The 14045-nt window shown below is 43.9% G+C and overlaps 1 protein-coding gene across 4 annotated transcripts in view; it reads left to right on the forward strand.

Moving 5' to 3' along the window:
• The window catches only part of LOC110531852 (reticulon-3), a 33763-nt gene extending 19932 nt beyond the window's left edge, over positions 1-13831 (forward strand). For 3 of the 4 annotated variants that reach the window (XM_021615313.3, XM_021615314.3, XM_036987724.2), the window contains 6 exons: positions 5558-5765; positions 6502-6640; positions 7845-7914; positions 10160-10206; positions 10916-10974; positions 11132-12002. In XM_021615313.3, coding sequence (XP_021470988.2) covers positions 5558-5765; positions 6502-6640; positions 7845-7914; positions 10160-10206; positions 10916-10974; positions 11132-11180 — 572 coding nt within the window. In that variant the 3' untranslated portion in view covers positions 11181-12002. Of the gene's footprint in view, positions 1-5557; positions 5766-6501; positions 6641-7844; positions 7915-10159; positions 10207-10915; positions 10975-11131 lie in introns of all 4 variants that reach the window. The other variant, XM_021615311.3, reaches the window with a different exon arrangement.
• Positions 13832-14045: the final 214 nt, after the last annotated feature.

Below are 14045 nucleotides of genomic sequence, written 5' to 3' on the forward strand. Positions count from 1 at the left end.
AAGGTCTCCACGTTCAGACAGAGTGCAGTTGTCGTCACCCCCCCCCCCCCCCCCATGTCCTTAAAAGCTTAGAGTAATCATGGTCGGACAGTGGGTGGTGGGGAGTTCAAACATGGCGCTCCAGTGTCTGCTTGCAATGCCCCTGGATGTCAGGCGGAGAAGTCGATTCACCAGTGTTGGGTTTCTGCTTTGGTGCAACTTTCCACACTACGCTGCACTTAGACAGGACAGGAGACGATCATGCCAGAGACGCGTGATCATTCTGAAGGCGCAGACTTTACTTTACCTTTTATGATGGTCATTATTATCGACTAGCTGGATTGGATATTACAAGAGCATGACCAGACACGCTGGAGGAACTGCAAAAAATGATAACAGCTTACTCGTGCTTTGTCCAACTCCCCTGACTAACGTTGCCATGCCAGTTTGAGTTGGCAAAAACCCATACAGAAGGGACCAGGCTAGGGGGCATTGGTTCTCTTATTTTGTGTGACAATTGTCACTTGGCTCAGAGGAAGGGTGCCAACCGCCGTAATTAGCTGGATGTCATAAGAGCTTTTATTCCCCTCTTGCCCTCCTCTTGAGTCTTGGCACAGCCCTCCCAACCTCCTCTAGAAAATGATACACAGAATGTTCCATTTTTCTTGTGACCGTCCTTGATTTTAATGGCACAAAGGACACAGTAAATACATGGTATATACACTGAACAAAAATATAAACGCAACATGTAAAGTGTTGGTCCCATGTTTCATGAGCTGAAATAAAAGATACCGGAAATGTTCCATACACACAAAAAAGCTTATTTAATTTTTTTGTATTTTTATATATCCCTGTTAGTGAGTATTTCTCAGTTTCAAGATAATCCATTCATCTGAGGTTTTTCATATCAAGAAGCTGATTAAACAGCATGATCATTACACAGGTGCACCTTGTGCTGGGGACAATAAAAGGCCACTCGAAAATGTGCAGTTTTGTCACATGATATAATGCCACAGATGTCTTGTTTTGAGGGAGCGTGCAGTTGGCATGCTGACTGTAGGAATGTCCACTAGAGCTGTTGCCAGAGAATTAAATGTTAATTTCTCTACCATAAGCTGCCTCCAATGTCATTTTGGAGAATTTGAGTTCAACCGGCGTCACAACTGCAGACCACGTGTAACCACGCCAGCCCAGGACCTCCACCTCCGGCTTCTCCAGCTGCGGGATCGTCTGAGATCAGCCACCCAAACAGCTGAGGAAACTGTTTACACAACCGAATAATTTCTGCACAAACTGTCAGAAACCGCCTCAGGGATGCTCATCTGCGTGCTCGTCGTCTTCACCAGGGACTTCACCTGACTGCAGTTCGGCATCATAACCGACTTCAGTGGGCAAATGCTCACCTTCGATGACCACTTGCAAGCTGGGGAAGTGTGCTCTTCACTTGGATGAAGCCCGGCTTCAACTGAACCAGGCTGATTGCAGATGGCGTGTATGGCGTCGTGTGGGCGAGCGGTTTGCTGATGTCTGCGTTGTGAACAGAGTGCCCCATGGTGTCGCTGGGGTTATGGACAACAAACACAATTGTAAATGACAATTTAAATGCACAGAGCTTCAGTGACAAGATCCTGAGGCCCATTGTCATGCCATTCATCCGCCGCCATCACCTCATGTTTCAGCATGATAGTTCAAGGTCCAATGTCACAATGATCTGTACACAATTCCTGGAAGCTGAAAATGTCCCTTCTTCCATGGCCTGCATACTCACCAGACGTGTCACCCATTGAGCGTGTAAGGTATGCTCTGGATCGACGTTTACGACCGCATGTCCCAGTTCCCGCCAATTTCTAGCAACTTCACACAGCCATTGAAGAGGAGTGGGACAACATTCCACAGGCCACAATCAACAGCCCAATCAGCTCTGCGAAGGAGATGTCATACTGCATGAGGGAAATGGTGGTCACACCAGATACTGGCTGGTTTTCTGATCCACGCCCCTAACATATGCATATCTGTATTCCCAGTCATGTGAAATCCATATATTAGAGCCTAAGGAATTGATTTAAATGGACTGTTTTCCTTATATGAACTGTAACTGTGAAATTGTTGCGTTTTCTATTTTTGTTCAGTGTGAAAAGCTTGAATATGGCTCTTATCTGAGCTTCATCTAGTTTATATATCACATCTGCCAATATAATATGCCTTACCAATGCTGTCATTATTACCTACTGGCTTACAAGATGTTACATAGACTCTAAACACACGAGGTCACAGCTAACTGTACATTTTGTGTAATCGTCTTCTGTGATTTGATTTAACCCAATGCAGGGTGGCCCTCTAATTCACAGTGTGGAGTTGAAGCAGATCAGCCCCCCCCCCCCCCAATAGGGAACCCCTTCCTATGCTATGCCTGCTCAGTGCAAACATGAAATCCAAACCTGGCACACACAAACTGGTATGTAGACGGGAGTTAAAGGCAGGATGCCTGCAGTGTGGACTCAAACATGTTCATGTGCTGCGAGCGCAACCTACACCACGGGCACGCTATGGAACTGTAGGTCATCACTGAGGCAACCAGTAACTAGGGGGAAGTTTACGCCATGCAGGAGTCGTGGAGGGAATTATAATGAAGCATTACAGTTAGCTACTGTTGGAGGTGCTTTAGGACAATACATATCGACGGTATAGCCCATATTTTCTTCTAACATATCAAATAATAATGCGCTCGTAATTATTTTCACGGGCGGTTTCTGTGTACTTTTAAAGACCAAAATTCAAGTAGCGTGGCTTACATTTTGGGGGTTATTTTCCCTCAATCTGCTACAGTTTTCTCTTTAAGTACCCCGTTTCCCTCTGCCGCAAACCATTCTATTTTAGTCATCCTTCTGCATTGTTGCTGCCTCAACTCTGTGGTTTATTAGGCGGGGTATGCCCGGCTAGGTGAGTTAAGGTTACTTTAGTGGGTGTAACAACCTGTTTTAGTTGGCTTGGCTCTATTGGTAATGATAATGCGGTGTGGACATACCAGTTCTCCCTCAAAAGGCCTCAACAAGAAATGGTCACACTGACGGTGATATCAATCATTCATCCTCCCAAATAGGGTACACATTTGAACAGTGGCCAGAAAAGGCTCCTCTCTCTTGGGCTAGTGAGAAAATCTTGACTTCTGCCAGGCCTTTAAAGATTAGTTCAAATCAGTCAGTCCATTTGTAGTAGGAAGATTTGTGTTAATCGTGTGCGTGTGTGTGTGTGTTTAGACTAGGACTGGGAGGGATAGGGCGGGGACCAGCCAGTCGTTGTCAGTCGGGAGGGAGTGGATCATGTCAATACTTGAGTCAGACTTATTCACCCATGCCAATGTGTATATAATCACCTATGGTATTTGACTTGCTTTAGAAGCTGGTTTAGCTTTGCAGGAGTAAAATGTTGAAATCTGTTGCCAGGCTATGTTGTAATGGGGTCACACACATTGACGCAAATAGACGCGCACGCACACACCCTGGAATGCAGGCAATGTGGTGTGGTGCTTGTACCTTTAAGAGCTGCTCACTGCACAGTGAGGTAGAAAGCAGGCCACTGCGGCTCTGCTGCCACTGGGACTCGCTGCTAGATCTGGGGCCTATAACGCAGGGAGGGAGGGAGGGAGTGATGATTAACGAGGGCCGCCAGCCCAGGCTACCTCCCTGTGGGTACCAGCAAAGCATGCTGGGAGGGACTCAGACCCCTGCAGTGCTGGGCTAGGAAACCCCACTCATTCTCTGAGCACCGCTCACCAGCCAGCCAGGCAGCATCAGGAACAATGGAGTGCTGTCTGTGTCCTGCTACAAGAGGGGCGCTGCTTTGCTTCTCTGCTCTGTCAGGATGACTTGTCTGTAAACAAACAAAAAAATGCACTTTGCCATGCAGCTATGTTCCACATTTTGAACTGATACACAATATTGCTCCTAGCTCTCTATTGTAGTATATTTTGAACATTTTGATATTTAATAATGGAAATTTAGATTTTAGAAGTTTATATTTATGACATTTGTTGTAGGTAAACTAAATTGGAGGAAGGGTAAAAGAGAACTATGATAAACCAAGTTTCCTAATCCATTCACTCAATCCTCCCTCCAATAAACCCCACATGGTTGTCTCGAGTTGGAAATCTTTCTATCAGTTAATAATACTGAAGCCTATATGGTAAGTGAGCATTTTAATCATGGAAAACTAACCAGCTGCAGTGTAGCCTAATTTCACAACACAATCCTGTTACTTTAACAGGATATAGTTAAGTGATTCTGTTTTTTTGCCTCTACACAATCTCGTGTACATGAGTGCCTCGACTATGTGCAACCCTGGATAAATTCCTATTTCCCTTCTGTAGCGTAGCCCCACGACGAGGCTGCTTACAAGCTCATAACATATGCTGATACTAATCGTAGCTGCCTTGTTTTTTTTTCTTCATACAAGCCCTGGCCGCGGGACATGCTACATCTCCTCAGTGTCTGTATGTGGGACCAGATGATGCAGAGCCGCAGTGGCTCGCTCTCAGCTGTACATTACATGTTAGTGGAGCATGAGTCACTCTATCTCTCTCTCTCTCTCTCTCACACACACACACACACACTCACAGAGTTAGGTAATGGTGGGCGAGCAGTGTGCCAGGCATCTCCCACCCCAGAAACGTGTGTGTGTGTGTCTCTGTCTCTGTGTGCCTTCTGTATGTCTGTTTGTGTAGCCTATGCACAGGGGTAGAAATATTTGGGTAGAAACAGTGCTCTGTCTAGCACAGTGTGGGATGAACAAAATTGGGGATGAAAGGAAGAAGTGGTAAAAAAAAGTGGGCGTCTCCGTTCCCTACGGTTTCTCCAAGAACCTTTTCTTGGTAGTCAGCCCAGCCTGCCACCACGGTGTCAAAAACGTAGAAAAGCCTTCGAAGAAGAGTGAAACGGAAAGACGCCAACCGAATTGCATTAATGGATCCTCTGTAGAGTGAGGGGAGTGGGAAGGGTTGTTGTGTATGCCATGCTCTCTGCTCTGCTTTCTCTCCCCCTTAATTGGCTGCAACGCACAGCAGCCCAGGCCCGGAGCCCGAAGAGGCGTAGTCCCATGTGGAGGCAGCGGTTGATACCAGGTTTCTTTAAATGCCCCCTTTTCATGCGAAGGATGGAGGGAGGATATTTAAGAGCCCAATAAAAGGGTTGCGTAACAACACTGTATTGGGAATATCAGTTCAGTTTGTATACACACACAAACATGTACAGGGTTGTGGGGGCAGGTGTGGTAACAGTATCTAATGCAGTCTGTATACAATATGTTATTCTTAGACTGGAGTTGCCAGAGGGGGAAAACACAGCATTTTTTATTATAGGTTGGCGGTTGGATATCACCATTTGCTGGTCTTGTATTCCGAACGTGTCTTGTGCAATAAGCAACTTGAATTCTTCCCTCTTGTCTCCCCCTAATCTCATAAACAATAATTCCCTCTCACCCGCTTTCCACACACTGAAACATGCACTCATACAAACACACATTTTCCTTCCATTAAACACACACACACACCTTTCTGCTACACCCTTTCTTTCACCCACTCTAGTCAAGGACTTGGTGCACTGGCGAGACCCCAAGAAGTCTGGCGTGGTGTTCGGCCTGTCCCTGCTGACGCTCCTGTCCCTGGCGGCGTTCAGCGTCATCAGCGTGATCTCCTACCTGCTCCTCGCCCTGCTCTGTGTCACCATCTCCTTCCGCATCTACAAGTCCGTCGTCCAGGCCGTGCAGAAGTCCAACGACGGACACCCCTTCAAGTAAGGCGGCACACTCCACCTGGAAACTTGTGATGCTACTAAGTATTGTATTCCTTAGAACGAACGTGGGAAAAGCCAGTGGTAAGAGTGGTTGGTAGGAGTGGTTGTTTTTGACAAAACGTCTAGCTGAGTAGTCTTCACTAGGGCCAGGAGTTTTTTTTTTCTCCTCACCACATGACCAGAAAAAACTAAATTCCCTATTTTTATATTATCATCGTTGCCATTGCTGTTTTTAGCTCCAGCAGGATGTTTGTGCTTGTCATCACAATCCCTGCCTGAGTGACTCATTTCCTGCTGGTTTTATTAATAGAAACATCATGTTTGGTCCAGGCAGAGTGGGTGGGGGGGCTTACTTCACTACAGCCCAGTCAAACACAGAATGATGACTTCTTATTTGTTTATTTATTGAACACTTATTTTACCAGGCAAGTAGATTCACCTGGTCAGTCTGTCATGGAAAGAGAAGGCGTTCATAATGGTTTGTACACTCAGTAAATGCATATGGAAACAACTGCTGGAGTAGGGAAAAAAGCTAACCAGTGAAATCCTCAAATCCAGTGACTTGATCAAGTTCTAAAATGAAAGCAGCTCGGGTTGGTTGAGCTGATTTGGCGCTTCTTAGCGGGTTAGCATTAAATGATCAAATGAAAGCCGTTGTTAGAGTTGACGTATAGCAGGTTAGCCTGACTTTTGAGTTCGCAGCTTCACACTCCTGCTGTGGGTTGGTTCTCTTCAGGGCTCTGATGGAGAAGGATGTCAGCATTCCCCCCGAGACCTTCCACAAGCACGTGGACGTCAGTTTGACCTACATTAACCGATTCCTCAAACAGATGAGCAAACTCTTCCTGGTCGAGGACCTCATCGACTCCCTGAAGGTGGGTTTAAGTGTCTGTCCAGCTGCCTGTCAGGCGGTTCACCCCCTGTATCTGTGCCTCTGACTATGATGGATATGTTGGTAGACCAGTGATCCATTCCATCATACCCTGGCGTGTGTGGGTGGATCATTTTGCTGTTCACCTCGTTCATAAATCTACGTACACGATCCTAAACAAGGTATCAGGCAAGACGGTCCTAAACAGGTGACAATCCAGACTATGTCTATTCTTTCCCCCTTAAACTCTCCTCTCCTGCCGCACAATACTTTTTATTGACTCACGTAATCTGAACACTGAGCGATCCCTGCTGTGTGTGTGTGTCTATAATAAGCCTCTCCACCACCAACCCTGGTCATGTAGTTAGTAACTCAACCCTATTGTATGTTGCAGTGTGAGTGTGACAGTGATCAACTGTAAAACTCTTCATCATGTGACTATGACAGAGAGCGGGAGAGCTCACGGTATGTCAATGGCATGCCCGTGTGCGTCAATCACACAGGGCAGGCGCGACACTAGCCCTGGCTTTGCACCGCGGCCATCCGATAGCAGCTAGCTCGCTGACCCAGAATGCAGCTCACAGCTAGCTCTCTGTGGAGTGAGTGAATAGGAGGGAGGAGAGTAGAGGAGAGCTACTGCCAGTCTTAGCACTTCATTATAGCCCAGCCAACCAGACATACCAGCCCATCAGACCAAGTCGATCCCATGGCCACTCATGCAGGGTTAATGCTCCTTGCTGTGGCTCCACTCTCAGCCTATTAAATCAACATTCCATCCCTTCCCTAGCCGGAGGTAGAAGTAGCCCCTAACCACAGATCTAGGATCAGATTATCCTACCTCCCATGCCATAGCATAAACCAACAACGGGATTAGAAAATATTACAATATTTGACCCTAGAACAGTTGTTAAGGGGCATCGTCTTAATCCTCCCACTCCTGAGTATGGATACCATGGGTATGCATGTATAAACCGAGGATGAATTTGGGAGGATGCAACTGTACCTAACGTTCAGATAGAAATGTAATGCATAGAAATGGCACGATTCCCTATCTTACATGACAGAACACCGTGCCTGTTCTACATTTCACTCTGCAACGTTTGAACCGCCTCACCCCTCTGAATAGGCCCCAGGCACCCAGTGTTCTAATCATTGACTTAATATGACATCGTTGGCTCTGACCCGGGTGTGTTTTCTTCTTCTCCCAGCTGGCTGTAGTGATGTGGCTGCTGACCTACGTAGGAGCCGTCTTCAACGGCATCACCATCCTCATCCTGGGTAAGAGTCTATCTCAGCACTGCACTCAGCACTGCACTGCAGCCAATCAGAGTAGCAGCTAGGGCCCTGAGGGGAAATGTTTTGAATCAGCAGCTGAATGATTGATTGCAGCTCAGTGATTGATTGACAGATCTGAAACCCTACCATCTCTGTGACTCACAAACATATCCTGCTCCTCCCCTGACAATCCCACCCTCAGTGATCAGTTGAGAGGCCAAACTGTTAAGAATGTGGCTAGGATAGCACATGACAATGAGGAAATGAAATCGAAAATGGGAGGAACAATATTGTTTTCCCCAATAACAATTAGAATTTTGTACCTTGTCGGTTAAGAAAAAACATTATATTGCACGTTGAATTCTCATTTTCTTTTTTACACAAATAATGTGATCACAATAATGTAGTACAATTACAAATGTGAATTTAGATTTATCTTTTAACAATTTTCTTTCTCAATATTGCAGTGGAATCCCAGTTCCACAATAAATGTTTGATTTGTTCCATAAAGTCCATAATTTATGTCCAAATAACTCCTTTCGGTTTGCGCATTCAGTACACAATCTAAACTCACGACGCTCGGGCAGGTCAAGGCAAAAGTTAAGACGAAAATTCCTATTACAGTTCGTAGAAACATGTCAAACGAAGTATAGAATCAATCTTTAGGATGTTTTTATCATAAATCTTCAATAATGTTCCAACCGGAGAATTCCTTTGTCTGTAGAAAAGCAATGGAATACGAGGTAACTTTCATATGAACACGCATCACGAGCTCATGGCTCTCTGCCAGACCTCTGACTCATTCCCCTCTCATTCGGCCCCACTTCACAGTAGAAGCATCAAACAAGGTTCTAAAGACGGTTGACATCTAGTGGAAGCCTTAGGAAGTGCAAAATGACCCCATAGACACTGTATATTCGATAGGCAAAGAGTTGAAAAACGACAAACTTCAGATTTCCCACTTCCTGGTTGGATTTTTCTCAGGTTTTCGCCTGCCATATGAGTTCTGTTATACTCACAGACATCATTCAAACAGTTTTTTAGAAACTTCAGAGTGTTTTCTATCCAAATCTACTAATATTATGCATATATTAGCAACTGGGACTAAGTAGCAGGCAGTTTACTCTTGGCACGCTTTTCATCCAAATGTGAAAATGCTGCCCCCTAGCCCAAACAGGTTAAAGCGCTGTCAGTGTCACCATGAAAATGTTTAAAACTTGTCTCAGTAGCATACATATTTGATGAAACAAGGGTAGAAATGGCTTATTTGGTCATTATTACTCACCAAGCAAAGCAGAGCTGTTTTTATCAAGGTACACATATCTTGCTCTTTTTCATTTTGCGCATAGGTGCATACAGACACACAATTATTTCACAGATATAATCATGTAATATTTGAACGCCTATTTTGAAAGTGGGGATGTAGCGCCTCCATTTCTCAGGCACCTGTGGACATACAGTAACTATCCACTGTCACATTCGTTCGTCTCTCCGGTTCATGCTCAAATGTTTCATGCATGTTTAAACCAACCTGGGCAATGGGACACACTTGAAAGGGGGTCAAAGTTCATGAAATGTGCTACAAAAGGTTTATCATAAAACATTTTCCTTTACATTTAAAAAAATATATTATAATAATTAAACATTAGTTCAGAATCTCACTGGATTACTAAAAACCCAGTCCCAGCATTTTTACTGTGCAATTACATCGCTATAATGCTTGGTAAACGGCATCGTTTAGAATAGAAACTCAGGACAATTGCTGTGAGACTAGAACACTGTGTGGGTCTTGTTAGTCTGTTGTTAGCGTGTCACACTTGTTCAGTGTCCACCCGTGACCTTTTCCAATATTGACAAGACTGATGATAGTCGGAGGTCACTGGCGGCACAGAATGTGGCCTTCAGATGATTGGCTCGTTTAGACCACCACTACCCAATAGCCTGCTGCTCTGAACAACACTGTATGTCAGGAGTATTGATCTGAACTTTCTTAATGGCGTGTCACGCCATCGCAGTTTACAAGGTGTTACTGCCTAATTGGTTGTTTTTGTGGGGGGATTTCTTACTAGTAAAATGTTCTTCACTGTCCTTTGTCTCCTTCCCTGAAAGTGGCTTTATTATTATTATTATTATTATTGTGATGGACTATAAATGGTAACTTTATATAGTCCTGTGATGCTTTGTGCTTTTTTGTAGAGGTCAGTTGTTATTTTTGTTATTTCAAAGTTTTTCTTTCCCTCTCCTCCAGCTGACATCCTCCTATTTGCCGTGCCCCCGTTCTATGAGAAGAACAAGGTGAGAGACTGACCCTTGACCCTTTTGTGTTCTTATGACGTCGAAGAAGTCGAGAGCTTTTATTGTTGCGTTACATGCTTTAGAACTATGTCGACATGAGTCGTGCTGGTGAAATCATACCATTTACCTAGAACTGGGCCTATATATGGTTCTGTTTCACCCGTGAACAGTGATGATGATGACAACATCATCAATTTGCTGGCGCGTACAAGTCATCACCCATCGTTCCGCTCTGTGTGACCTCACCGGATGACTGGGCTCTTCCGAGTCGTTGGAGGCTGTTTTTGCATACTTATCGTAATCCATAGGACAAGGCTGATGGGACAAGTCACCCTACTGTCACAGTTACAAGATGGCTTTTAAGTGTCTGGTTGAATAAAGTCATCACCTTAATGTTTCCATATATTTTATATGCTTACTGTGAACTGTGAACTGTATAGGTCTGTTGAATTCACGGAGGCCTAGATTAATGGCAGTATTTTACTCTTCTAAACACACACGCGGTAACCATAACAACCCCTAATACCATAACAACCGTAATACGGTAAAAGTCGTGGCATCTTTCTACTTGTGTTTTTTTATCTCGTAACTCATTTTGTGTGAACAATGAGGCATTGTTTCATGTTATTTGGATCAGGTCTGTTTTTGACCCAGATGATCTGTAATTTAATGTAAAACTCACTTTTGTCTTCCCCTCTTTCTTCCCCAGACCCAGATTGATCGCTACATGGAGATTGCACGCACTCAAGTCAACACCACAATGGCTAAGTAAGTGTTCCCAACCAAAATGGTTTAAATGCCAACAGGATGTCTCCGATCACAATCTACCTAAACTAACAGTTTCGTATACAATATCAGTGGTGCCAGGTGATCAGAGATGTGTATGTTGACGGTGTACATGTTCTCTTTGCCTTTTCTCTTCCAGGTTGCAAGAGAAACTCCCTGGAGCCGTCAAGCGTACGAAAGCTGAATGAGCGGCCCGCAGACATCTTCATCACCATCCTCCTCACATGTATCCCATCTTAAATCCCCTCCTCCCTGCCCTCCCCTCCTTCTCAGTCCTCCTCCCCCTATCCACCATCTAACATCCACTCCCTCCCTTCCACCAACCATCATACCATCTGCACTGAACCAGCTAGGTAGAAGAGAACAAAGTAATGCTACTCAATGTGAACCGCGCAGCTTAACTAAGAGCATTTAGAAAAAGAACTGCGCCTACTGTGTCGACAGGAAACGCGTCTAGCAGGAGGAAGTGATGTAATGCCGTGGCAGGACGCCTGTCTTTGGGCGCACTAAAAATCCAAATAAATGATGCAGGGGTCAAGTGAACTAGACGGAATCTATGACCTGGTTTTGTAGTGTACAGTTGGAGTGTGTAGGGTTTATCATTGACGAGTAAGTATGAGTGTTAGTCTCGCAAAAAAAGCTAATGTCTGTACTTTTAACTAATATATATTTAGCTGAAAGTAAACCGAACAAGTAGAAGAGTAAAACGCATAAAAAGAGCAAAATGATTTTAGAAAAACGTACCCTTTGGGTGTCAATTGTGGCTTGTCTTTTTCCTGCTCTCTCGCTCTGTGGCAGTTTGTATGGATAAACAAAAAAAAAATATATAAAGTTTGTGTTTGGAACGTGGTACTGGGATTTCACTGTTACGGTTTTGGTGTCAATTGTGTTTTGCTCACCTTAAAGGCACTTATGTATGTATAACGTTTCTGCAATGTACCGAACATTTCCTAGATTTTTTTATTTTAATCCCACGAGCAGGTTGAAATAAAATGATTTGGAACACTGAACCAGCTGTGATACTTTTGGTCAAAGTTCACCCTGTTTGATTGGAACGCATTAATGTTTCTGTATATACACGACAACGGGCTCCCCCTTTCTGTGCTGTAATGAAACGAGTTAGCCTGGCTTGTTTCTAAAAGAACAACTCCCTCTTACAGCGGTCACAACTCGTTTTTTTTTTTGTCGCGCCTGTTCAAGTCGACATCCAATGTTTCACGGTCACCTGTAAAATGTATATTATTACTATTATTGATATGGTTCTTATTGCGCGTAGGATTGCCGCTTTCGACTCCCTTTCAGCCTCGTAAAGGCTCCAGGAAGCTTCGTAGTTGCTTTCTTGAAGCTTCATAACCGCTTGACTTCTCCAGGGAGACCTCTTGGATATGGGCTCAAAGAGCGGCCACTTTTTTGACAGTAGCTCGACTTATATCTATGACGGAACGATAGATGCAAGAAAATATTTGGTGGGTGTTTGTAATGGGCTTTAGTTTATTTTTTTCTTTGAATGCCATGAAGTGCATGTCATTGCATGAGCTGGAAACATTTGCACACTTTTAAAAAAAATATATATATATAGGCTGTATCATTCTTAACTGTTAATGTTTTTGTTTATAAGATGATCATTATTTGTGATTGCTTAAATTGTGTTTTGGTTACAATAAAAACCATAGTCATCTATTTTTAGGGCTACTTCTCTGCAATGGCCTCGTGTCTTCGAAAGGGGTTTTAGAAATAGATTTTTGAAAAATATTAAAAGACTGTTCCTATTCTCATCGTCCATACTCCGTGACAATGTGCTCAAAGTAGGTTTGCACCTCCGTTGTAATTTTTGGGAGGAAATCCCTCTACATTGGATGGTCACTAAAGATGAAACACTAATGTTGTAACATAAATTATACAATGACCGTTTCGCATTGCCTCAATGCATCTACTACCACTACTACTACTACTACTCAAATGTATGTTAACTGCTGAATGTTACCCTGCCACATTAATAGAACATTCCTCCCCGTGCATGAAAACCAGTGTTTCACAGTGGCCCTGATGTTGTCCGCGTACACACCACCTCACAGAGATGTGGTGCAACAATGCTTATTGGTTCCCTTTTGTGCATACATGTGTCTCTGTATCCAACTCTGTGGCAGTTCATTCAAGCCAATGGACACATACTCTACTTGCTTCGCTAGGATAAGGTCTAACTTTGCCCTCAATTCATCGACTCAAGCTATTGGACATGTTTGTTCTGGATGTTTTTGTTTTTCACACGTGCACACATACACGCTCACCCACAGTCAAACGTATCCAATGTCTGTAAACCACTGTGTCCTTGTGATGCTGGACTAATTATACATTCGGTTGCCATGATGACCTCATGATGACAAGGTGTTCCAGACAGTCAGGCTTTTCATGGGCGCTCCACCTCAACCTTTTCATTGAAGGCAATGCTACCTGTGTTTTCAATAGATTATAATACAAACCTCTCACTTTAGTGTCTTTATTCTTCCTTTGTCAATTATGATAATTCTACATTTTAAACTGGTTTCCTTGAAGCATGTATTTTTCTTCTTATTTTTCCTGCTTCCTGTCTTTTTCCTTTCTTGGAGGGGGTTGGCAGGAGTTTATTTCTTCTTTGGCATTCTTTGTTTAGCTTTTGACTATATTGGTAACTAGGTGTGTTGACTAACATCTCCAGCTCTGTCTGTTAGCAATGACTTTTGATCACATTTTGGAGCTTTTGGGGGGGGGGGGGGAATGAAGAAAATTTGCAGAAAAAAAACAAAACTGTGGCCCCTGTAGTGATGTTAAAGTGGAGTTAATAAACACATGTCAAAGGACACCCTGATTTTGTTTTGTCCATCTGTGGTCTGCTCAACAACATTTAAACACTAAACGTGACAGCATGTTTGAACCACGGGGAAATACATTTGTGTCAAGATTGAAAACGAGACTGAGTCCAGCATTCGCGCTCCCGCCTGGACAGAGGATATGGGATGGTGATACGAGTGGTTTTGATAAGAGGATAACACTAGCTACTCATTTTAGACCAGGTC

This window comes from Oncorhynchus mykiss, chromosome 9 (assembly GCF_057628025.1).
Source record: "Oncorhynchus mykiss isolate SJ-2025 chromosome 9, ASM5762802v1, whole genome shotgun sequence".
In the NCBI taxonomy this organism is placed as follows: Eukaryota; Metazoa; Chordata; class Actinopteri; order Salmoniformes; family Salmonidae; genus Oncorhynchus; species Oncorhynchus mykiss.